This window comes from Camelus dromedarius, chromosome 28 (genome assembly GCF_036321535.1).
Source record: "Camelus dromedarius isolate mCamDro1 chromosome 28, mCamDro1.pat, whole genome shotgun sequence".
NCBI lineage: Eukaryota > Metazoa > Chordata > Mammalia > Artiodactyla > Camelidae > Camelus > Camelus dromedarius.
Genome location: NC_087463.1, coordinates 15,137,697 through 15,164,191, shown reverse-complemented (window position 1 = coordinate 15,164,191; position 26,495 = coordinate 15,137,697). Strand labels below are relative to the sequence as shown.

The 26,495-nt window shown below is 40.3% G+C and overlaps 2 protein-coding genes across 3 annotated transcripts in view; one reads left to right on the top strand and one right to left on the bottom strand.

The window, feature by feature from the left end:
• Window positions 1–6,174, bottom strand: part of MALT1 (MALT1 paracaspase) — a 49,508-nt gene extending 43,334 nt beyond the window's left edge. For both annotated transcript variants that reach the window (XM_031441823.2, XM_031441824.2), the window contains exon 1: window positions 5,773–6,174. In XM_031441823.2, the coding sequence (XP_031297683.2) occupies window positions 5,773–6,047 (275 nt within the window). In that variant the 5' untranslated portion in view covers window positions 6,048–6,174. The remainder of the gene's footprint in view (window positions 1–5,772) is intronic.
• ALPK2 (alpha kinase 2) overlaps window positions 6,120–26,495 on the top strand; it is a 125,738-nt gene continuing 105,362 nt past the window's right edge. Inside the window, exon 1 of the mRNA XM_064480374.1 lies at window positions 6,120–6,171. The gene's annotated coding sequence lies outside the window, so the exon portion shown is untranslated. The remainder of the gene's footprint in view (window positions 6,172–26,495) is intronic.

Sequence of the window (26,495 nt, the reverse complement as noted above, 5' to 3'; positions counted from 1 at the left end):
GAATTATGATCCAATATAAACCCTACCTCCTCCGTAAGGTCCTCCCACACCACATGACTCCACCAAACACGCTTTAGACAGTCTCCTAATGGTGCTCATCTTATATAGCAGAAGTTGGCAAATTTTTCCTGTAAAGTGCCAGAGAGTAAATATTTTTACGCTTTATATGGGCCACAAAGTCTCTGTTGCATATTCTTTTTTGTTTTGTTTTACAATTTTTTAAATACAAAAAAATTCTAGTTCATGAGCTGTATAAAAACAGGCAGGAGCCTGAATGTGGCCCACAGGCTGTTTGCAGACCTCTGTTTTGTTTTATTTGACACAATTTTGCCTTAAATCACATGAACTTTTCTTTCATAAGCATTTTCTTTATCCAAGTAGATAACAGTACTCCTTGCAAACAAAAACCCTATCATATTTTAAATCCCTCAATACCTAACATTTTGTCTTACCCATATTAATTATTCATAACTGAATGACTGTTGAGTGAATTTCAATCACAACTGAAACGCCTGGAACCCTGGATGGAAGGGGTCAAAAATGAAGGAATCAGTATTCGACACAATATAAGGATTACCAATTACTCAAATAGTCAGAATATGAAATTTATGAAAACAAGGATGCTGTATGCTAAATGTTCTTTTTTATGATTTAAAAATTATCAGAAATTAAGAAGCCATCTTGTCAAATGCAACCAAATGATGCTTTGTAAATAATCTTTATATTGATATAGAGAAAATCAAAAACAATTTTACTTTTTCCCCTCAAAAGAGGAAAGATCAAACTGAAGTAGACAGTGACCTTTCTTCTAGCACAAAGAGGCACAGGAGAAAAACAAGGTGCTTTATCTCCTTTCCTTTTACTGATTTATCTCCTTTCCTTTTACTGATTTATCTCCTTTCCTTTTACTGATTTTCCACATGGGTACCGGCTTTCAGCTAAGATGATGTTTATACATATTCAACTTTTTTCTTTCCTTTTTTTAGTTACATTCCTGTAAGACTGTGCTTTGAAGTGGTTTCTACCAGCCCCAATTTGGAATCTCTGATTTAATTTAAAAGACTGCTTTATTACTCAAATAGACTTTGCTTTAAAAAGAATCTCTATCTCTGCTTTTAAAAATATATAAACAGGGGGAAAGGGTATTATAGCTCAGTGGTAGAGTGCATACCTGGTATGCACAAGGTCCTGAGTTCAACTCTCAGTACCTCTGTTTAAAAGAAAATAAATGAACGTAAAATTACCCCCCCATTTAAAAAAAAAGGAAAAAATTAAAAATAAAAATAAAAAATATATAAACAAATAGAACATATCTTTCAGGGTACAAACCACGGCAAGGCTTTTAGATTCTTTTGCTTCCCTTCTTGGTACATTTACACTTTGGCATCCTTATTCATTAGTTTAACAACCACTTATTAATCACCTAAAATAGGCCATTTTTTCTAGGTACTGAGGATATAGCAGCAAGCAAAACAAAACCCTCCATCCCCCAGATTCTTCTAGAGGAGAGGGACAGATATGCCTACACACACAGAGATGTCTCTGTGTATCCATCCATCCAATGGTCGTTAAGTGCTTTGTAGAAAAACAAACCAAAGCAGGGGGATAGGAAATGCTGGAGCAGACACAGGGTAATTTTAAATAGTGTATCAGAGAAGACCTCACCGAGAAGATGACTTTTATGCAAACACTTGAAAAGGTAAAGGAGCCAATCCTGTGGTTCATCTGTGGAGACCATCTCAGGCTGAGTAAACAGTAAGTCCAAAGACCCTACTGTCTTCAAGGAAGGGCAAGAAAGCAAGTGTGACTAGGGTAGAGAGAGGGAGGGAGATAATAAAAGGTTCTCAGGTCCAAGGGCTAACTGGTAGCTAAATGGTGTTTTCACTCAGATGGAAATGCAATGGGAGAGTTTTGAGCAGAGGGAAAATGAAAGCTGATTTAATGTTTTTAAAGAACTACTCTTAGGGTTATATTGAGAACAGACTGCGGTGGGAAGCAAAGCAGGAAGAAGAGAAGCTGGGTGGCCACTGGAACAATGCAGGAGAGAGAGAAATAGTGGTTCAGGCCAGTGTGGCTGCAGTGGACATGGATTCTAGTACATACTAAAGGCAGGGCAGACAGGATTTGCTGATACAAGGGACGTGGTGTGTAAAAGTAGTCAGGAATGACTGACTTTTTTGGCCTGAGCAACTGCAGGGATGTAGCTGCCCTTTACTGAGATGCAGAAGACGCAAGAGAAAAAGGTTTGTGGGAGAAGACGTGTTAAGTCTTGTATGTGTTGCATTTAAGATGTCTATCAGTCATTCAACCAGCGTTGGCAAACAGGCATCTACATATCTACACATCCAGGAGCTCAGCAAAGATAGGGGCTAAAGATTTGAACTGAGAGTAATAAACCTAAATATATGTAAAGCTACCAGACTTTATGATAGCACCAAGGCCAGGGATTAGGTGAAGAAGTGTAGATAAACAGATACAAAGCCTGAGCCCTAAGGCATTCCAAAATTCAAAGACTGGGGATAAGAGACAGGAAGAAACCTTCCTATCAGTAAATGGCTTGTGGGCAGGATTCTGCAGCCTTCCACACAGCAAGTATGCAGTGACTGTTTTCCCTGGTCCATGTTTCACAGCCCCATTTCTAAGCTTCCTCATTCATGGGATTTGTGCACCATTAGAGCCTCTTGAAAGCTCTGCCATCATTGGGGCTCCAATGTTCTATGCCACCGCAGAATTCACGTAGCTTGGGCAAGACACTCAGAACCCACACCTATCCACATCAACAGCAAAGGGTGTTCAATAGTAGGTCAGTCTGGGATGGAATTAGGGCTGAGTTTGTATTTCGGGCACTCCTGTACGTACATGGTTTTGGGAAACTAAACTATATGCAAGGATTTATTCTGAACTATCAATAACCATCTGAGAACATTTACAATTATTCCTCATCCCTGATGGGCAGTTCAGAAGGAACTCCTGTGGCTTATTCATTAAATTCTCAGCTAGTTTGAGGAAAAGTTGTATAGAGTCAGATAAAAAGTGAAAGTAAACAGAACAGGCAATCTTTTGAGATTTTAGGGCTGCGAATCCAGTGACTAGGAGGGGTTCACCCTCCTGGGAACTGTTAACCCATCTGGATGATAATCCCTAGGTTTGACACTAGAGAAAAATACCTTTAGGACCTTTCATAGACACTATTCTTTCATCAATATGAAATCACTTTAAAATAGCTTTCTCTTTTGCCTTAAATAGACAAAGCATCACCAGCTTACCTTGCCCCCTCAGTTGTCACTCTCCAGCCTCCAAGTTCCTAGAGCTGACCTTTTATGAAGTGAGTTTAATTCTTCTGATCTCAATAGATATATGAGCTGAATGTTCTCCAATTTTTCAACTTTCAGGGTTGCCCCCACTTTCCCCACCACCACAAGTCTCCTGAGAAGCTAACCTTCACCATCTTGCAAGACTGGCCAGACTCTACCTGTCTCTAGTGGACTGCCCAGCCTGAAATCCCCAGATTCCACAACTGCACGCCCTTTGTTGCTTGTCATCTTTTGCTAGGCAACCGCCCTTCTCTCTCTACTCCCTTCATCAGACAAGAGGCCTCAAACTTCTCCATTAGTTCCTCAAACAAAGCTAGTATCATTCTGTTGCATTTCATAAAACTTAACTGAAGGCTCAGGGAGGGAAACTGAGCACCTGATGCCAGGTATTGGCTTCTTTTAGATTCCATCAGCCATGCCTCTTCGGTAGCACGGTCTGACTCTTCTCTTTCCTTTTTGGCCAAATACGAGTCTTCACCACCAGGCCCTCTTCAGGAAAGGCCAGAGCCCTCCCTAACCAGAATGCTGGTTAATTTCACAAGTTAACCAATCGCAGATCTGGTGATCTCACCTCCAAAGAAGACAACTTTTTACACTATTGTTAAGTCTAGAAATTCAGAAGTTTATGGACCTATAATAATTGTATTTTGGATTTTCTTTGCACAGCCAAAAGCACAATGTGTTTTGCCTAGAATAACAGCAACAAAAATGTATGTCATCTATCTGCTCAACTTTGCAAATTTCTCACTTCTTGATTCCATCCTCATATCATTACTCCCCTGAACAGCCCAATACTCTCATATCATCATTATTCTACTCTGGTTTAGCCCCAAACTCTTTGAAACTCAAGGCCGTTGTGAGGGTTAAAGTAGATAATACATGTAAACACTTAGCACATTGTCTGGTATATATACCAAGTTTAATAAATGATGAAAACCCATTGTTATTATTATTCACACCCAACATAGCATTTAACATGTTATTTGTGAATGTCTCAGAACAATGGTCCATTGCTGCATAAACCCTTATGAATAGGAGCTAAATATCTGACATCCTTTTAGCTTCTGAAACTTTCAGAAAATGACACTCAAAAAATGTAATTTTGAACGAATGGTTCCCCTTTCAAAAGTATAAGGTGCCTAAGATACGTTCTATGCATAACACACATCGGCTCTTAATAATGGTTCCTGTTCCCAAGGAGTTTATAAAGACATGTACAAATAATTATAGCACAAGACAAAGTTTATAGTCATATAAGTTAAAAAAACTGCTGAGTTAAAAGGCAGACCAAAATCACAACAATGACCTAGAGCAGTGGTTCTAAGTGTGATATGGGAAGCCCGAGGGCAGTTCTTGAGATCCCCAAGGTCAAAATGATTTTTCATAATAACACTAAGATGTTATTTATCTTTTTCATTCATTCTCTCAGGAATATTCGTTGGAGCATCCAGTGTTACCTGACCTGTGATACAGAGCAAAAGATTGAATGGAGAAGCACATAAAAAATACCAGTTCTGTGATTAAGCCAAGCCATTAAAGAGATTTTCAAAATGCAAAACAATGCCACTTTTCTAACTAAATATTTTGTTCTGGAAAAGTGCTTTTCCCACAAGAACATGTAATTTCTATTAACAGGTAATGAATCATTCTTTTTAAATACTAAAAAAATCTTAACTTCTAATATAAATATCAGTATATATTGCTTGTCTGTTACACATAGGGCCCACATTAAAAACTCTTTAGGGTCCTCAATAATTCTTAAGGATGTAAAGGAGTCTTCAGACCAAAAGTTCAAGAACTGCTCGTGCAGCTGTTCGAAGCCTGGTAATAGGAAAATAGTTTTACTTATGGTTTAATGTTCATGGTGAAGTCAAGAAGAAAACTTGGCAAGTCTGTTTGATGGAGGAAGACGGTGAGTTTAGTTTCAGTCTTTCCCACCATCCTTCTCTCTCCACATCTACGTTAACACCTTCATGAATTCCTGTACCTCAATCCCTTCACCCTCGTAATCTACCTGCACGTCCCCTTCCTAACCTTCCTTAGGTCTTCCAGGTCTGTGTATTTCAAGTGCTTTGGAATTACTGCCCTATCACAATGGTCTCTCTCCAGATAGTTTTCCTTGTATTTCCCTTGGTCAAGCTCGATTTCTCTCTTTCAGCTCAAGGGGAGGAGGGGAGGATAGGGTGTGAACGCCCAGAGTCCAACCTCGAATTTCTGCAATCCCAGGGCTTTCCTGGGTTCAGGCTCTACGTCTAGAAGGTTACTGAAGTTCTCCCACGTCTGCCTCCGGCTCCTTCTACACCAGCGGCCCCTGCACTGTTTCATGTGGCCCCGACGCTCTTCAGCCCCACCCACCGCCCGGTCCATCCTCCCGCCGGGTGCCCACCTCAGTCTCGCCGCGCGCCCCCGAGCCCGAGTCCGCCCCCACGTGACCCCGCCCCGGGCCCCGGTGCCGCACCTGAGCCGGAGACGCTCCCGACTCCCCGCCACCTCAGCCAGCCTCCTCCAGCCCCGGCCCTCGGGCGCTCGGTCCAGGCTCTCGCTGAGCCTCCGCAGCAGCGGCTCCGGAAGGCGGTTGAGGGTCGTGCCGGCCGCTGCGGGGAGCGGCGGCCCCGAGGGCGCGGCCGCCGGCAGCTGCGAGGCCAAGGGCGGCGGGGCCTGCAGCAGCTCTCCACAGAGCAGCGTGTCCCGCGCCGGCGACCCCGCGACGGCCGCTGCTCCCGCCGGCCGCATCGCGCACCTTCCGCTCACCTCCTCGCTCGCCGCGGCGCCGCGGCGGCAGGGGCGGAAGGACGAATCGGGCGGCGCTGCACCGCACTCGGAGGAGGAAGCTCCGCTCCCCGCCCGGCCGAGACAGGTTTTCCCGGGGAGGGGAGCCGGGCCGGGCAGCCGCATTAGCCGCGCCGGGGGGCGGGGCCTCGGGCGGGGGCGGGGCCGCCCACTGCGCGCGTGCGCGCCTCCCCCGCCCTCCCCGCCGTCTGAGGGCTCGCGGAGGCGCGCGCTTCAAACCCGGGGAGGTGGAGTCCTGGCTGAGCAGGAAGGGTAGGGTGATTGCAGTTCGAGGAGGAAGCGGTGGAGGAACTACGCCCTGGCGGTCCCACTACGGCGAGGAAGCCTGCGGCGTCGGGGCTTCCCAAGCCTGTGGGAGGAGGCTTGCCTCACGCCGGAGAGGGGAGCATACGGCTTTCCATCGCCCGCCCGGCCGCGGCTCCAGAGGCGCGCTCGCTCAGCTGACTCAGTGACTTGCGTGTGCGGGGCGACGCCACCAGCGCTCGCGTGGGGCAACCGCGGCGGAGGCCTCCTCGTTTTAGGGTTAGATGTGTATGGCACTGCTAACGGGAGTGGTGCTAGAGACCCAGATTCTTAATGGAGATTGCCTGAAGTGCGTGCCTAGACTTTTTTTTTTTTTTTTTGAATTGGGCTGTGGTGAATTTAAACCTAATCAGACCTTGGAAATGATTGTTTTTAGCAGGAATCGCCTGGTTTCTTCCGAGTCTCAGTACCACTCACAATGTTCATGTATCAAAGCAGGCAGCTTTATAGAGGATACCTTTTCTGGAAAGGTCCAGAATAGATGACATAGTAAATGAAGGTGGCCCCTGAACTCGCTCTCCCACTCTTAGCAATATTCAAGGCCATTGTCCCATTGAAAACCAGAGGGTAGTTTGGGACAAAAGCAAGCCAATAACTTATGAAATGTGACCGGCCAGGTAGCCCCCAGACACAAGGCTTCCTGGCCCAATTTCTGGTGACATTAATTTTTTCATCACATAAGGCAGGAAGATTTTCTGTAGCAATAATTTGGACACCCAAATTTTCACTACCTGTTGGTAAGGTGGTTGCTCCCTGCAGTCTCCACCACATTCTAGCATAAGTGATCACTGTCCAGTGATTTTTTTAAAATCCAGTTAAGTTCAGAGTTTGGAATGCAGTATAATGGCGAAATGCACGACCTTTGGATCCAGGAAGCTCTGCTGGATTCTAGATTCATGACTTTGAATAAATTATGTAATTCTCTGCCTCATCTGTTAAAGTAGGACTGAAAATACAGTATCTATAGAATTAAAGGGGTCGATGTATTTAAATCACTTAACTCTGCTTGGCACGTAGTAGATAATAAATGCTAGCTATTATCCTTCCAAATGCCAACACTTGTTTCTCACTCGGTTTGACTTGGTAAACCTGTCCCAATCACTTCTAGTGCCTTCTGGTTTCACCCTCAATCTGGCAACAAATATTATTCTATTACCCGTAGGTACCAATTATGGAAATCAAGTCTTCTAGTCTTTATTGGTCTAGTCCTTTTAGTCTGGTCTTCTAGTCTTTTAAAGTTGAGATTCAACAGACTTTTTTTGAAGTGTACTATGTGCAAGTTTTTGCTTGCACATAGAATGTGCACCTGCTCATTCATTACCCTGGGAGTATCCTTGCCAATATGTTCAGATGCTTCTTTATCCAATGCAGCTCAGCTGGGTGCTGATAGTGTCATTTCTTCCCCATCGCCTCCCCTGCTTCTCCTCTCTGCCCCAAGCCAAGTTCCTCCCTCATTCCACTCTGGTTGGGGTCCTCTTCTCCACCTAGCACTCTTATAACCTATGCAGTCACCCCACCCATCACCCTCCAACCTCTACCTTGGACTGACACTACATTTTATGACTGGACTTTTTCTCCTTTCCATCATATGTTCACATTTTTATTATGTAATTTCACTCCTGTAGTACTATTATGCAGCATGATGGTACGGCAGAAAGGATGTGATCTTTAGAGTTAGCCCTGAATTTGAATCTTGCTGCAGCCACTCATTAATAGTGTGACTTTAGGCAAGTTACCTCATCTCCTAGCTTCAATTTCCACATCTGTAAAGAGCAGAAGATAGTAGTACCTACTCAAATCATTGTTATGGGAATTAAATGAGAGATAATATATATACATATATCAAGTGTCTGAAAGAAGTAGATGCTGTGTTTTTTAGTATTCTCAAAACTGCCATGTTAATTTTGGAAACAACATAATAAACAGTAATTCAGCTGTCTTTTCTGTATCATCCATTACATTTATATAAAGATAGGAGAAAAACAGAGTGGAGATCTGGCTTTTAAATGCCCCTCGAAAGTTTATGCAAGTCTATAGATAACATACGTGGGATTTCTTCTCATTCGTTGAAAGTGACAGAGCTTTGTGAATCCAGACAGTTTGCAGGAAGCTTGTGGTTTCATTCTGTAGAAATCCATTGATGTCATATTCAAAACACAAATCTGGAAACTGACTCATAGATTTTTTTTTCCTTTACACACTTTGACTATTGATGGTACTCTTAACTAAAAATGCCAGAACAATGTATTATTTCATCTGTGAGTGGGTCTTCAGAGGCCCCATGCAGGAGAAAACCTGGAGGTGCTAGCATCTGGATACAATAGAGGAAAAGAAAACAGGAGGCTTGTGACTTAAATGGCATTCCTTGTCTCCACCTTATTCCATGCCCAGCACCTTTTGTGATCTCTGACTCAGCCTCAGTTTGTTAAAATGCCTCATCTGTTAAAATGGGACTAGAAATATAGTATATATACAATGGGAGGGGTTGATGTATATACATCACTTAACTCTGCTTGGCACATGGTAGATAATAAATGCTAGTGGTTATCTTTACAAATGCTTGCTTGCATTTAAGGGCACTCAGTCCACTCTCTGACACAAGGCTCTCCTCATCCCTTGCAGGCCCCCCTTGCTGCCATCTCCCAAAGCATTAGGGGGATTTTCCCATTTCAGTGTCAACTTTAGAATACTGGCTAAGCACTGCACTAGCATCCCACCCTTCCTTCATGATGAATCATCCATGGCAGAGACTACATTTACTTACCTACATTCATTCATTCACGGATACTTATTGGATGCCTATCTTGTGCCAGGCTCTGTGCCAAATACTGTTAATGGATCGTTTTCATTTTGTTTTTATTAAGTCTTTATTTTTTTTACAGCAGTTTTAGGTTCACAGCCAAATTGAGGGGAAGGTACACAGATTTCTCATGTACCCTCTGCCCTCACATGCACAGTGTCCCCCATTATCAGCATCCCCCACCAGAGTGGTACATTGGTTACAACTGATGAACTTGTATTGACACCAAGAATCACTTAAGTCCACAGTTTACATTAGGGTTCACTCCTGGTGTTGTACCAGGAGTTGGGGGCGAAGGTGGTAGGGAGGGATAAACTGGGAGTTTGGGATTGGCTGATACAAAGTCCTATGTACAGAATAGATAAACAACAGGATCCTACTGTATAGCACAGGGAACTATATTCAATGGCTTATAGTAACCTGTAATGGAAAAGAATAGGTATATGTACGTGTAACTAAATCACTGTGCTGTACACCAGAAACTAATACAACATTGTAAATCAAAAAAATTAAAAAAATAGACAAATGTATAATGATATGTGCCCACCATTATGGTATCATACGTATTGTGGGACACAACGTGGCGGCTGGTCAGTGATACGGTGATGCGTGGATTGATAAAAGAATCTACCAGAGATAAACTATGGGAATAGAAGGGAGTTTATTAGGGTGTGCTGTCGTAGACAACAGCAGCCACACAGACGGGAGGTGCCTTGTGAGCACCCTGTGTTGGGGTGTTTTATAAGGTCGGATCACAACCTGATCGGCTTGTGCACAAGGCTCTGATTGGTTGTAGGTGAGGTAAGAAGTTTAGGGTCCGTGAAGGGCAATGGGGTTTATGACTCTGATAAGGTGGGCTGAAACAGGCCAGCCTGAGCTATTGTGAGATTAGGCATTACTTAGGGCTATTAGTTTGTTAGAGGAAACACGCCTAGTAAAGAATGTACTTTATCTGTTGAGGAATCACAGGCAGGCATCTGAGAAGTGGGGTCATTGGACTTTGAAGGATGTCATTTGGCCCAACAGTACAGCCTATTTTCACTGCCCTAAAAATCCTCTCTGCTCTGCCTTTTCATCTCTTCTCCCTCCAACCCTTTGAAATCACTGGTCTTTTTCACTGTCTCCATAGTTTTGCCTTTTCTAGAATGTTACATAGTTGAAATCATATGGCCTTTTCAGATTGGTTTTGTCGACTGAAATAAATGCGCAGCCTAAAAGTTGAGAGTTATGTTTTATTTGGCGGGAGGACTCCAGCCGGGATGATAGCCTCTCAGGTCGCTCTGAGGAACTGCTCCGAAGAGGTAGGGGAGGAGCTAGGATATATAGGAGCTTTACAACAAAGACCAGGTAGTTGGAGCAATAAAAGATTACTTGTTATCTAAAGAAACCAGGTATCTCAAGTTAAAGAATTTAGTGCTTTTCTATGTGTGGGAGGAAGCAAACATTTGGGCTCATTGAATTCATTCCTTTGACAAGCATCATGCTATCTAGGGCCAGTATCTTGTCCTTTATTATTCTGAGTCCCCTCAGAGGGCACCATTGTGAGTGGCTGCAGAGGCTGGGCTGCAGGCTTGTCTTCACTGGGGGGTGGCAGCAGCCGCTGATGACTTGATGGCTTCAGTATTCTTTGTTTACTGATACGGTTTGCAGTATTTTTCGTTCACAGATTCTTTCAGTTAATAATATGTGTGTAAGTTTCCTCCATGTCTTTTCATAGCTTGACAGCTCATTTCTTTTTAGCACTAAACAATATTCTGTTGTCTGGATGTACCACAGTTTCTCCATTCACTTACTTCAGGACATCTTGGTTGCTTCTAAGTTTTGGCAATTGTGAATAAAGCGGTTATAAACATCTGTGTGTAGGTTTTGTATGGATATAAGTTTTCAACTCCTTTGGATAAATACCTGGAAGCATGGTTGCTGAATCAAATGGGAAGAGTATGTTTAGTTTTGTGAGAAACCTCCAAACTGTTTCGCAAAATGGCTGGACCCTTCTGCATTCCCACCAGCAGTGAATGAGAGCGTTCCTGTTGCCCCACACCCTTGCATGAGTTTGGTGGTGTTGGTGTTTCAGATTTTGGATAGGATAGTTTTTTTTTTTTTTTTAAAGAAAGTTAAAATCATAACTCTCAACAAATGTACACATGTCAAAGATTTTATTTAACACATTAGTGAATGAGGGAACTAGAAAGGTGTTACAACCACTTCAAAAGAGAATCCAAAGGTGAGATGAATATGTAAGCCCAGCAGGGTGTTGAAATGAATTAGCTCAATAGATGCAAAATGGCTTCTTCCACAGCAGAGGAGAGAAATCCACTGACCCTCCGCCTGACAGAATTTATCTAGTAATCAAGAGCTATTTGCATCACTATCAGTTTTCTACAACTTCTATCTCTCAGAGTTGCAGAAATACCCTAGTCAAAGACAAAGAAAGGCATAGATAACCTAGACAGATAAGCGAATTGGGACACCCTTCCATTTGGGTCTTTGTTAATTCTTTCTTACGGTGCTTAGAGTACAAGGTTGACTACATCCATCTCTGTGGCAAGGAAAGGGAGCGATGAGTTACTCTGTCGGCAGCAAAAAGAAAGGAGAAAGTACGTGGAGCAGCAGGAGAAAAAATAATCCTCGTATACAAGGGAATTCCCACGAGGCTGTCAGCAGCTGGCTGTCAGTGGCTAGCTTGGCATTGCTTGGTGAGATGGAAGACATTCACGTGTGTAACACACTCCCGTAGATAACACCATCTTCTCTTTATTCCAGAAAACATATCTGAGGAATAATACTAGGTACCATGATAGACATAGCATTATGATAGGAAAAGTCTTGAGTCAGATCTAATTTATTATCTACAAGGCAAATCATTCAGAGACTCTGATACTTAAGTGATCAGTACTAACAAATCACTGGGACACATTTCAGCTGAAGGTCGGAACTACAACTGATATGATAATTCTCATGATCATGAGAAACTTTGGGATTTTCAAAAGTGTTCTAAGTACATTAAGTACATTAATATACCCAATGGTCTTTTTTTTTGGTGATATTTCCCATTAAACAAGGTGTTTTTTTTTTCTTTTTTTAAAATTGAAGTATAGTTGATTTACAATGTTGTGTTCACCCAGTAGTCTTTTGACTTTGTGGCAGTAGGAACCGCACTGGGCTATAATGCAATTTATGAAGAAATACATCCAGTAATATTTACCAACAACCTTAGGATGTAAGGATGTATAATCTTAGGATGTAAGAGGGCTCTTGATCAAATCAGTGTTCCTCATCTTTGGCTGCATGTAAGAATCACATGAGGGGATCACAGTTCCTCAAAAAGTTAAACATAGAATTATCACATGATCCAGCAATTCCACTTGTGGTATATACCCCAAAAGAATTGAAAGCAGCAACTCAGACAGATCCTTGTATACCAATACTTGTAGCAGCATTATTCACAGTAACCAAAAGGTGGAAACAACCCAAATGTCCATTAACAGATGAATGGATAAACAACACGTGCAATGTCTATACAACAGAATATTACACAGTCTTAAAAAGGAAGGACATTCTGACACACGCTAAAATGTGGATAAACCTAGAAAGCGTTATGCTGAATGAAATAAATCAGTCACAAAAGGACAAATACAGTATGATTCCACTTATATAAGGTGCCTAGAATAGGCAAATTCATAGAAACAAAGTAGAATAGAGGTTAGTAGGAGCTGGGTGTGGGGTAGGGGGAAATAGGGAGTCATTGTTCAGTGGATACAAAGTTTCTGTTAAGGGTGATGAAAAGCTTCTGGAAATGGATAGTGGTGATGGTTGCCCAACACTGTGAATGTACTTAATGCCACTGAATTATATACTTAAAAATGGTTAAAATGGTAAATTTTATGTTATATATGGTTTACCACGTACATAGAAAGGAACTTTAAATCCCAACAAACCTTAAAAACGTACTGATACCTGGCTCACAATCCCCAGTGACTCTGATTTTAATTGATCTGGGGTGTTTTAAGTTTAAAAACTACGATTTTAAAAAAACAAAACTAAAGTCCCTCAAGTGATTCTAGTGATTCTAGGCTTCCAAAAGGATGCTGAATCTCCAGGACAATGGTGGTCAGCCTTGACTGTACATTAGAATCGTTTGGGGAGTTTTAAAATGGGCTGATATCTCGGTCTCACACCCAAGATTCTTACTTAATTGGTTTGGGGATGCTGCCTGGTCACTGAGATTGTTCTCTTAATCTCTCCTCTGATTCTGATGTAACCAAATGAGAACCATTGCCCTAGGGAGAGCCCAGCGTCTCTGCCTCTCACTCCATCTTTGGAAAACAAGCACTTCTGCACCTGTCAATGACAAAATCAGAAGCATAGTGGGAAAAGAACCTCTTCTTCACCTTTTTTTTTTTTTTAAACGGAGGACCTGGGCATGGAACCTAGGACCTCATGCATGCTAAGTAGGTGCCTTACCACTGGGCTATATACCCTTCCCTGGAAAGGAACTTATGATGAGAGTCAGAAGGTCAACTTCTGTAAGGTCACTTGATTCTTTCTCTTTCCCTTCAGAGTCAGAATGTTAAAAGTGAGAGAAACAAAGAAGACCAGTAGAGGGCCCAGGAGAAAGGGGTGAAGATCTATTAGACTTACTCTTAAGGGAGAAAGGCTTTGTATTCTTCTAGGCTTCCAACTCCTACGAGCTTCTAACATGGGCACTGCTCCCCGCCCTATCCCTAGTCTCCATTTGGACTCCTCTTCCTTCCCAAGCGAGGCTCAGAGCTGACCTGTCCAGCCAGGATTCCAGAGTGCCAGGGCTGTTAAGAGTATTCCAATCAAGGGACCATAGTGCTGGTGCATGAAAAATTAGCCTGTTTACCTTTAAAGGATCATCGAAATAGTGGACATAAACCGTCCCCTGATCCTGACTTACCTCCAGCCAATATTTTGGCACTTTTTATCTTCCTTGGTATTTGTATGCCTGTTCTTCTGTATAAATGCTCGCTCTGCCTGCTTATTAGGCCCCCTTGCATCCTGCTATCTTTTTTGCGATCGCTCTACTCCAGCCCCATGTCCTTGGAACCAAGGCCAACTAGACCAGGGTGGGGTGGATGTTTAGACACACAGCTGAAAGTCAATGTGGGATGAGGGTGGCCCCTGGAAGACAGGAGGTATGGAGAGAGCAGATGAGGCCAGCTCTGTGCTAAGCCTTGAGGAAAAGGAGTGGTTCCTCATTAGTCTCTGCCATTCCATCAAGGTAGAGTCCCACCATGGGGACTTTGGCCGATGACTTACCTAGTTATAAAGAGAGTATATTATGTGCAATGTCCCCTGCATAACATGCTCTTCTTCCATATATATGTCCTTTGGGAACCAAGCAGACATCGGCAAGGGGACTTGGGATTCTGGATCCCGGCTATCCCTTCAGACACAAAAGGGCCACAAAATATAAAACAGAGCCCATATTCTCTAGGACCCTATTATCTAGTTGAGGAGATAAATTAGTGACAAAGCAGGGTTTTGGACCTCAGGATTTCTATATTGGTGTAGGCAGTTCAGTCCAGAGACTTTTATCAGAAGGTCAAGAGATGGGCCAGGAACAAAGAGAAATACACTTCTAGGGTTATGAATGGTAAACTCAGAGAGTGGAAGGAATCTAACCAATGAGGACATGATTATTTCCTGGGAATATTGGTATAATTTATATATTTTTTAAAAATGTGACAACTATGACCATTCCCAGTTGAATGACATTAGCCTCTGCAGCAAGCACACTCAGGTCAAAAGGTGATTAAATATGGGAGTACTGGCTCTTCTTCAGGCCTCCAAGGGTGACCTGCTGTTTCCTGGGGTCACTGACAGAGGGACCTGGGTAGACTCTGCACATGGTGTGTGCAGACAAGAGTTGATTCAGAACTCCTGACTGCTCGGGCTGTCCAGAGTCTGGGAACTCCTTGGCATGGTACCCTGAAAACACATTTGGTGGGTCGGTCTGGGGGTATGGACTAGATGCTTTGTAAGTCCCTTTCACTCCTGAGGTTCTGAGTGGAAGAGCGTACAGAGGGAGGAGGGCACGTGATCAGAGACTAGCCATGGATGATGCTCACAGCTGCTCTGGGGAGGTGGACTCTACTTCGAGTTACGCAAGTAAATTTATATGTTTAATTAACATATAAATCTGATTTATCTGTGTGGGGCAGAGGGGCAATATTTAAAAGACTGAAGATTCAAACTGTAACATATTAGTTATATGCTAAAATTAAATGTTGAGAATGAGCAGAGCTACTTCAGGAGAATGGACACCGTATTAAATTCAAATGCAAGTAATATTTATTTGTTGAGGGAAAGAGGCAAAGAAGGTACATGTTTAGTTGATTAACAGTTTAAATCACAGAGGGGCGGGTATTGTTCAGTGGTAGAGTGTGTGTGCAGCATAGATAAGGTCCTGGGTTCAATCCCCAGTACCTCCATCAGAATGGAGGTATAAATAAATCTAATCCCCCCCCCAAAAAAAACAAGTAAAAAACTCCAACTTAAATCATACTTAAGACCCTTAAGCATTAGTTATGTGCTAATCCTTATATGCTAATTATGAATTTGTTCTGTAAAGCAATGTCAATGAAAATTTTTCTTTGAAACATTTTTTATAGGAGGCTAGTTGAAATTATGGGTAAAAGGGCATTTACTTAAATTCTTCTACAATTTAAGCTTTTCACTGAGTGACTAATGAATTTCATTTAATGAGGTTTTGCTGTACATAGATCAGAGCCCTGAAGCTCTTAGAAATTTTTATGGTATCTTAATAAAGATAATCAATAACCATTTCATGATGAGAACAGCTTAAACAAGTACGTATGTGGCTACCTGTTTAACACTATGTTCATGGAAGGTCACCAGTAAAGAGCACCTTAGCCCTGTGGCCCAGAGAGGTTTTGTCTCCTCTTAAGGCTCTACTGGAGTCGTTCTCAACGTGCGGGCCCTGGACTAACAGCATCAGCTTTTTAGAAATGCAAATTCTCAGGCCTCACGCCAAACCTGCTGAAAGAAACTCTGGGCGTGAGCCCAAAGTATGTGGCTGAACAAGCCCTCCAGGTGTTTGGGATCCACACTAATGTTTGAGAACCCCTCCCCCACACTTTAGCTTGAAAATATCTTGGGGCAATAACTTCTCTTAGATCATTCTCTGCTACGCAGAGAATCACTTCCTGTTTTATGTTTAAATTTATCTCCCTAAAGCATTGAAGGGCGTGGCACACAATCTTCACAAGCGCAGAGACACCTCTTTTACATTCCTTCACGGGTCACAGCGCCCGGAGCGGGGCTCAGCAGAAGGGGGAGATGAAGGCGGCGTGGGCGGTGCGCAGGGAGTCGGGGCGCAAGGGCTGACCTTCGCCTCTCCCCATTTCCGTTATTTGATAATTGGATAATCCGAGACCTGCTCCGGGGAGGAGCGCAGCACAGTCTCGTTTGGGGTTTGGGTTTTTAAGACAAATAATACTGGGTCGAGGGAGTACTGAGTTGGGGCAAAACTGTCGAGCTATGTGGTAGAGCCATGGGCATCTCGGATGCTGGCCAACATTGTTCCAAAAATTGTCTGAATAAAGCAACATAGACCAGAGGAGGGTCCAGCCTTCTGGGAGCTGAGCACTGACAAGCTAAAAAAGGCTGCAGATGACTGACTATGATTCAGGGCGGGGTTCTGCGGCTCCCCACACACTCCTGCCAACCCAGTGTTAGGTGTATGGTCCATTAACTCTAGTCTAGGGATTCAGGATGCCAAGGGAGCCATGTAGGTGGCCTGACTGTGTTTCTGAGGTCTTCACAATGCTCTTTGGAAGGACTGTGAGTGGATGAGTACTGTTCTGTCTACAGTGGCACTCTCTTCTCAGCAACTCCACTTTACAACGTGTGATGCAATGAGAGCCCTCAGTTTCTTAACAGCCTGCTTCCTCAACTGGTGATTGGCTGGAGGAGGGTATGGTCCCCAAGCTTGGCCAGTCCTGGGGATTTCTGATCTTCAGCTTGATGAAAAGGGTCTCAGGCTATCTCAGGTGGTAAACCTGTGAGGTATAAGTCTGAGCTGTCCGGTGGCCATGTCCCCACCGGCTGTGTGGAAAAATCCAGTCCTCAGAGGGAGAAAATGACTAGAACACTGAGAGGAGCAGAAGTGAGAGATGGAGAGAGGGTTTGTGGTGTTCATCCCTGCTTGTGGTCATCCCCAAGGCCCAGCTCACATCCAGCTTTCCTGCAGAGTACTTGCCTGAGAGAACAAATTCCCCTTTTGGCTGTAGGGGAGGGAAAGAAAAAAAAAACAAACACCTTTTCCTCTACCCTCTTATCTTCAGTATTTGGGGCCTGCAAATTACACTGGGAAACGACAGATTAGCAGGAGAAAAGGTTTATTTCATATGCACAGGGGAACCAGCAAAGGAAGTAGCTGGCTCCTTGAAATGGTTAAAGGATTATATATCCAATTCAGTAGAAGAAAGGGAGAGGGGAGAAAAGGTTTCTTATGGGAAGAACAGATAGAATTCTTTAGGGAAGTCACATGGGTTTTTGGAGAACAGATGGGAGATGAGAAAGTTTGTGATAACTGTCAATGCAGGTGTGAGTGGTCTTTCTATCTTCTTCAGGGTCATAACCTTGGAGAAGGGACTGAATAAGTTTTATTTGCATTCTTCCTTCTGGGAGTGGATCTATCCTGAAGAAGAATTTATGGCAGCCTTATTTCCCGGATGTTATTGCTTTTTAGTCAGATAAAGGAAGCTACCAGAAGGCTTTTTTTTTTTTTTTTTTTTGCATCTGTTGCATCTCAGAAATTTTCAGCTTAAAATAATCATCATACCAAACAGTTCGGTATATTTTTGGGTGGCATATTCTGATCCCCTTCATTGCCTAAGCCAATTTGTACTCTGTAGATACTGTGTCTAACTTTACAGCATCTTTCTATAGATGCTTCAACTAGCAAGATGCCTGGTAGGTTTAAAAATAATCATAATTGTTTTGTTTTCTAAGTGGATAAACAGTCATTCATACTAATCATTTTAGACTTCATTTCTTTAGAGTAGTGTTAGTTTTACAACAAAATCGAGAGGAAGATACATGGATTTTCCATATACCCCTTGCACCCACATGTATATAGCCTTCCCTGTTATCAACATCACTTACCAGAATGATACATTTTTTTTACAACTGATGAACCTATATTGTTACATCATAATCGCCCAAAGTCCATAGTTTACCTTAAAATTCACTGTTGGTGTTATACATTCATGCTACAGATTTAGACAAATGTATAATGACATACATATGTAGTATTTTCACTGCCTTAAAAATCTTCTGTGCTTCACCTGTTTATCCCCTCCACCCTTATCTCTGGCAACTATTGATAATTTCACTGTGTTCATAGTTCAGCCTTTTCCAGAATGTCATACAGTTGGAATCATACAGCCTTTTCAGACTAGTTTCTTTCACTTAGTAATATGCATTTAAGGTTCCTCCATGTCTTTTCTTGGCTTGATAGCTTGTTTCTTTTTAGTGCTATATAATATTCTTTTGGTCTGGATGTACCAGTTTATTTAACTGTTCACCTACTGATGGACATCTGGGTTGCTTCCAAGTTTTGGCAATTATGAATAGTGCTGCTATAATTTATACTGTGCTGTATGTCATTTATATCTTGATAAAACTGGAAGAAAAAATGGTAAATTTTGTGTTATGTGTATTTTACCAAATTAAAAAAGAACATTTTTTTTAAAAGTTTTCTTTTCTTATGAAAGAATATGTCATAATAGAGGCACCTCCGGTCACCAGTGAGACAAATGATGATGATGTGATTAAGGCTGTAAGTCATTTTGGTTCTCTGAGACCTAAGTTTTACAGAGGAGACAATGTACTCTGTCACCCAAAACAATGCAAAATATTTTGGGAAACAAACTATATAGCCTGCATCTCCGGAAATCCCCTCCCAAGTGGCTAACCACAAAGGGAGGAAACATAAGAAGGTGAAACCAAAAGTTTACAGTCAAAACTCAGAGTCCATGTTATTTCATTCTGTACTAGATCAATGCAGTGCAAATGTGCACTCAGGAATTACACGAGTGCTGCTTTTAAGCTTTCTCTGCCTTGGTCTTTCTTTACTCCATAATTTAGGGATAATCTTGTTCCCAAATGTCTTTTGAAGCAAATGAGACTAAGGTATTTGATTAAATAGAAGCTCTTTTTTTTGGAGGTGGGGGTGGGGGAGTTAATTAGGTTTGTTTATTTACTTATTTATTTAAATGGAGTTATTGGGAATTGAATCGAGGACCTCGAGCATGCTAAGCACACACTCTACCACTGCACTATACCCCCCCAGGTAATGTCCTTTGAAGAGGTCTGAAAACAGCTAGGGATGAAACTGCATTGCTGTTGATAAAACTGTTAAAAATGACTGCTGAGCTAGAGAGTACCAGGCTGCCGTTACTTCTATGCAAAAAATAAAATAAAATAAAATAAAAAAATATATGTATATAGAGATGGATGGATAGATAGATGTTTCGGTGGACACCCTTAGTGGAACCTGTCATAAAATGTAGAAGCATCTAAATGCAAGAACAGCCAATCTATAGAGTGAACAGTAACATGGCTTCCAGGGGAAAAAAAGTATAATTGATTAATATTGTGGAAATAAATGGATGTGAATTATTTATAATGATAAAATTCTTTGGCAAAATTCTACACAAGCAAATTTTTCTAACCACATGGTCATTATAAGATTCAAAAGTGTGCAAATGTTTAGGTGTTAGGTCAATGACAGTAAAGGAAGGGTCGAAATAAAGGGAACTGCTTCTCAAGGGAGGAAGGTAATGGCCCTTCCAAGTCGTTGCTGTATATCATAAAGACGTGTGAACTCTGAAATCTACAAGTTCGTGGATATCAATGAGCTTGGGAAAATGCCAGGTTAAAGAAGGTAAGTATAACAGGATGGTAAAATGAAATTTTCAGCTGAGGCCCTCTCTAAAGAGGTATGAGAATGAAGGATTTATAAAGCAGATGGCATAATTAAAAAAATAACCACTACACACCTTAATAGAGTGGCCAAAATCTGGAACACCGACAACACCAACTGTTGGCCAGGTTGTGGGACAACAAAAACTCTCATTCATTGCCAGTGGGCATGCAAAAGGATACAGACACTTTGGGAAACAGTTTGGCAGCTTCTTACAAAACTAAACATATCGTAAGATCCAGCAATCTCACTCCTTGGTATTTACACAAAGGAGTTGAAAACTTATGTCCAAACAAAAACCTGTGCATGGATATTTATAGCAGCATTGTTCATAATTGCCAAAACTTGGAGGCTACCCAGATGTCCATCAGTAGGTGAATAGTTAAATAAACTGGTACAACCAGATAATAGAATATTATTTAGCACTAAAAAGAAATGAACTATCAAGCCATGACAAGACACGGAGGAACCTTAAACGCATATTTCTAAGTGAAACAAACTAGTCTGAAAAGGCTGTATGATTCCAACTATATGACATTCTGGAAAAGGCTAAACTATGAACACAGTGGTTATTATTAGTGGTTGGCAGAGATAAGGGTGGAGGGGATAAATAGGTGAAGCACAGAAGATTTTTAAGGCAGTGAAAATACTATGTGTTATAAATAAAATGGTAGGAACAGGAAACGTAATATTTTGCCAAAAACCCTGATTTAAGATCAGGTAAGATTTCCTATGATTTTAAAATTAATATTATTTAATGCAAAATTTGGGGCATAAAAGTCTTCAAGGCTACCTGACCAGCAGGTAATACATGGTAAAAGTTCAGAAACTGTCCCCTGACCTTTGCAGAGCTCCTTAGGGCAAACACCATTTCCCCTGTCACCTTTACATTTGTTGGAGGACAGGCTCATGTGCTATCTTGTTACATAAGAGAGCAGCATAATGACACTGTCAAACGAGCAAGTGTCACACGAGGTGGCTGGTGATAATTCTTGTCTTAGATTTTTGGCTCTCTGCGTATCTGTCACGAGGAATATCATGTTCAGGAGGATTTACTCACTGAGTATCTGCTTCTTGGGCTTATGGGAATTGAAATCCAAAGTAATCATTCAAAGCCGTAGGTTTACCAAATAGGTTCTATGCTTTTTGATGTCACTGAAGAACGAAGGTCAACTAAAAGGCATCCGAATTGGAAATGGGGAAGTAAAATTATCTCTGTTTGCAAATGATGTGATCTTATATATGGAAAACCCTAAAGACTCCAAAAACCACTGTTAGAACTAATAAATGAATTCAATAAAGTTGTAGGATACAAACTCAACATACAAAGATCAGTTGAGTTTCTGTCTACCAAACAACAAACTATCTGAAAAGGAAATTAAGAAACAACCCCATTTATAATAGCATCAAAGAGAATCAAATACTTAGGAATAAACTTAACCAAGGGAGTGAAAGATTTATACCATGAAAACTATAAAACATTGATGAAAGAAATTAAAGCAGACACAAGTAAATGGAAAAACATCTATGTTCATGGATTAGAAGAATTAGTATTGTTGAGATGTCCATACTTACCCGAAGCAACTGACAATTTCAAAGCAATCTCTATAAAAATCCTAGAGACTTTTTTTTTTACAGAAAGAGAAAAAATAATCTTAAAATTCATATGGAACCACAGAAGATGTGGAAAGGCCAAAGTGATCTTGAGAAAGAAGAACAAAGCTGGAGGCATTACACTTCCTGATTTCAAACTATTTTATAAAGCAATAGTAATCAAAACAGTATCGTACTGGCGTAAAAACAGACACAGAGACCAATGGAACATAATAGAGAGCCCAGAAATAAAGTCATGTACAAAGCATCAACTAACTTTTTACCAGTACGCACCAAGATGACACAATGAAGAAAGGATAGTCTCTTCAATAAATAGTATTGGGAAACTGTATATCCACATGCAAACATTGGACACATCTTTCACTATATACAAGAAGTAACTCGAAATGGATGAAAGATTTGAATGTAACATCTGAAACCATAAAACTCCAAGAGGAAAACAGGGGAAAAGCTTCTTGACATTGATCTTGGCAGTGATTTCTTGGCTACCACACTGAAAGCACAGGCAACAAAAGCAAAAATACACAAGTGAGACTATGTCAAATGAAAAAGCTTATGCACAGCGAAGGAAAGAGTCAGCAGAGTGAAAAGGCAACCTGCAGAATGGGAGAACATATGTGCAAACTATATGCAAATTATACCTCAGTAAACCTGGAAAAATTATAAAGTACAAGTTTTTAAAAAATTTAAAGGATAGGTGAGGGATCCATTAACTGTTTTATTATACATTTTAAAAAGCTTTACTGGAGTATAATTTACATAAAACAAAATTTTCCCATTGTTCGTGTATGATTCAACAATTCAAAAATATATTTATAGTTGTGCAACCATTACCACAATCCAGTTTTAGAGCATTTCATCATCCCCAAAAGTTCCCTCATGACTATTTGCAGCTAATCCTCCCTCCCACCCACAGCCCCAGGGAGCCACTGATGTCTTTTCTGTCTCTATAAATTTGCTTTTCTGTGGACATTTCATATAAATGGCAGAATTCAATATGTCGTCTTTTGCATCTAGCTTCTTTTACTTAGCAGAATGTTTTTGAGTTTCTTCTAAGTTATAGCATGTATCTGTTGTCCTTTCTTTTTTATTGTTGAATAGTACTCGATTGTATGGATGCACGTGCCATCATTTGTTTTATCCATTCACTGGTTGACGGCCACTTGAATTGTTTCCAGTTTTTGGCATACAGTCTTTTGTTTAGACGTGTGTTTTCATTTCTTAGAGGTAGATTTATAGGAGTGGAATTACTGAGTCATATGGTAAGGCTATGTTTAATGTTTTAAGAAATTGCCAAACTGTTTTCCAAAGTGGCTGTGCCATTTTACATTCCCACCAGCAATGTATGAGGGTTCTAGTTTCTTCACATCCTCGTGGACATTTGGTATTGTCTGTCTTTTTTATTATAGCTGTGACTGGGTGTGTAATGGTATCTCACTGTAGTTTTAATTTGTATTTCCTTAATAATTGATGTTGTTAAGCATCCTTTCAAGACATTTCAAGAATGTCTCTATCTAAGAGGCAATAAATGATTTCCAAGTAATAGGAAAAAAAAAGAATATCTTTATCTATCTATCTATCTATTGAGAATATATATATATAATGATTTGCAAGTATTTTCTCCCTGTTTGTGGTGTATAATGATGTTTTTCGAAGCAAAACAGTTTTGGTTTTGCTTTTTTTTTTTTACTAAAGTATAGTTGATTTATAATGTTCTGTTAGTTTCTGGTATACAGCATAGTGATTCATGTATATATATATATTCCTTTTAATATTCTTTTTCATTATAGGTTATTATAAGATATTAAATATAGTTCCCTGTGCTATACAGTAGGACCTTGTTGTTTTTTAATTTTGGATATAATAGTTTGTATCTGCTAATCACAAACTCTTAATTTATCCCTCCCCCCTGTTCCCCTTTGGTAACCATGAGTTTGTTTTCTATGTCTGTGAATCTCTGTTCTGTAAATAAATTCATTTGTATCATTTTTTAAGATTCCACATATAAGTAATATCATATGATATTTGTCTTTCTCTGTCTGACTTACTTCACTTAGTATGATAATCTCTAGGTCCATCCATGTTGCTGCAAATGGCATTATTTCATTCTTTTTTATGACTAAGTAGTATTCCATTGTGTGTGTGTGTGTGTGTGTGTGTGTGTGTATACCACAACTTCTTTACCCAGCCATCTGTTGATGGACATTTAGGTTGCTTCCATGTCTTTGTTATTGTAAATAGTGCTGCTATGGACATTGGAATGCGTGTATCTTTTTGAATTAGAGTTTCCTCCAGACATATGCCCAGGAGTAAGATTGCTAGATCATATGGTATCTCTATTTTAGTTTTTTAAGGAATCTCCATACTGTTTTCCATCGTAGCAGCACCAAATTACATTCCCACCAGCAGTGTAGGAGGGTTGCCTTTTCTCTACGCTCTCTCCAGCATTTATCGTTTGTGGACTTTTTAATGATGGCCATTCTGACTGGTGTGAGGTGATATCTCATTGTAGTTTTGATTTGCATTTCTCTGATGATTAGCATATTGAGCAACTTTTCCTGTGTCTATTGGCCATCTGTGTATCTTCTTGGAGAAATGTCTGTTTAGGTATTCTGCCCATGTTTTGTTGTTTGGTATTTTGGTTATTGAGTTGTATGAGCTGTTTGTACCTTCTGTAAGTTAAGACCTTGTCAGTCGCATCCCAGTCTGTAGGTTGTCTTTTCATTTTATTTATGGTTTCCTTTGCTGGCAAAAGCTTATAAATTTGATTAGATCCCATTGGTTTGTTTTTGCTTTTATTTCTATTGCCTTGGGAGACTGACCTAAGAAAACATTGGTACCATTTATGTCAGAGAATGTTTTACCTATGCTCTCTTCCAGGAGTTTTATGATGTCATGTCTTATATGTAAGTCTTTAAGCCATTTTAAGTTTATTTTTGTGTATGGTGTGAGGATGTGTTCTAACTTCATTGATTTACATGTGGCTGTTCAGCTTTCCCAACACTGCTTGCTGAAGAGACTGTCTTTTCTCCATTGTATATTCTTGCTTCTTTTGTTGGAGATTAATTGACCTTAAATGTGTGGGTTTATTTCTAGTGTCTCTATTCTGTTCCATTAATCCATGTGTCTGTTTTTGTGCCAATACCATGCTGTTTTAATTACTGTAGCTTTGTGATATTGTTTGAAGTCTGGGAGGGTTATCCCTCTAATTGAAGCAAAAGAGTTTTTAATTTTGATAAAACTCAGTTTCCTAGTTTTTATTTTTATGGATCATGATTTTGATGTCATATATAAAAACCCTCTGCATAACCCAAATCACAATTTTCTTCTATGTTTACCTCTAGAAGTTTATCATTGTAGCACTTACATTTAGGTCTGTGATCCATTTTGAATTAATTTTTATGTATGGTATGAGGTAAGTTTCAAAGTTAGGGGGTTTTTTTGCATATAGATATCCAGTTGTCTCAGCACCATTTATCGAAAAGACAATCCTTTCTTTTGTTGAATTACCTTGGTACCTTTGTCAAAATCAATTGAAATAAGTGTGAAGGCTTATTTCTGGATTCTCAATTCTGAAACATCTATATAGACTGTCCATCTGTATAATAGTGTACCAGTATTGCACTGTCTTGATTACCATGGCTTTTTAAATATGTTTTAAAATCAGGTAGTATAAATCCTCTAACTTTATTGTCCTTTTTCAAAAATTTTCTAGCTATTCTAATTCCATTGCATTTCCATACAAATTTTAGGATTAGCTTATCAGTTTCTACAAGAACACTGCTGGGATTTTGGTAGGGATTATATTGAATATATAGATCAATTTGGGGACCATTGCAATCTTGGTAATACTGAGTCTTCCAATCCATAAATGTAGAATGTCTATTTATTTCATCTTTATTTTCTCTTTTCAATGTTATGTAATTTTCAGTATACCTGTCTTTTAAATTTATGTCTAAGTATTTGATTCTTATTGGTACTATTGTGAAAGGAATTGCTTTCTTAATTTCATTTTTAAATTGTTAGTATATAGATATACAATTGATTATTCAATATTGATTCATATCTTGTGACTTTGTTAAACCTTGCTTTTTAGTTGTAGTGGTTTTTCAGTTGAATCCTTGGGATTTACTACATACAGAATCTTGTCATCTGTGACTGAAAACAGTTCTACTTTTACCTTTCCAATGTGGACGCTTTAATGTTTTTTCTTTATTGCCCTGACTAGAACTACCTGTATGCTGTTGACTAGATTAGCAAGAGTCACATCCTTGCTTTTTCCTGATATTAGGGGGATAATAATTCAGTCTTTCACCATTAAGTGGAATATTCTCATTGTGGGTTTTGGTTGTTTGTTTTTTAGATACTCTTCGCCAGGTTGAGGAAATTACCTTCCAGTCATAGTTTGTGAGAGTTTTTATCATGCATGGGTGTTGTATTTTATCAAATGCTTCTATTGTGATGATTATGTGGTTTTGTCTTTTATTCTGTTAACAGTGTATTACATTGATTGGCTTTCAGATGTTAAACCTTCCTAACATTGCCTGTATAAATCCCAGTTGGTCATGGAGTATAGTCCTTTTCATATGTTGCTCATTTCAGTTTGGTAATAGTTTGTTAAGGATTTTTACATTTATGTTTTTGAAATATATTGGTCTTTGGTTTTATTTCTTGCAATGTCTTCATTGGCCTTTGG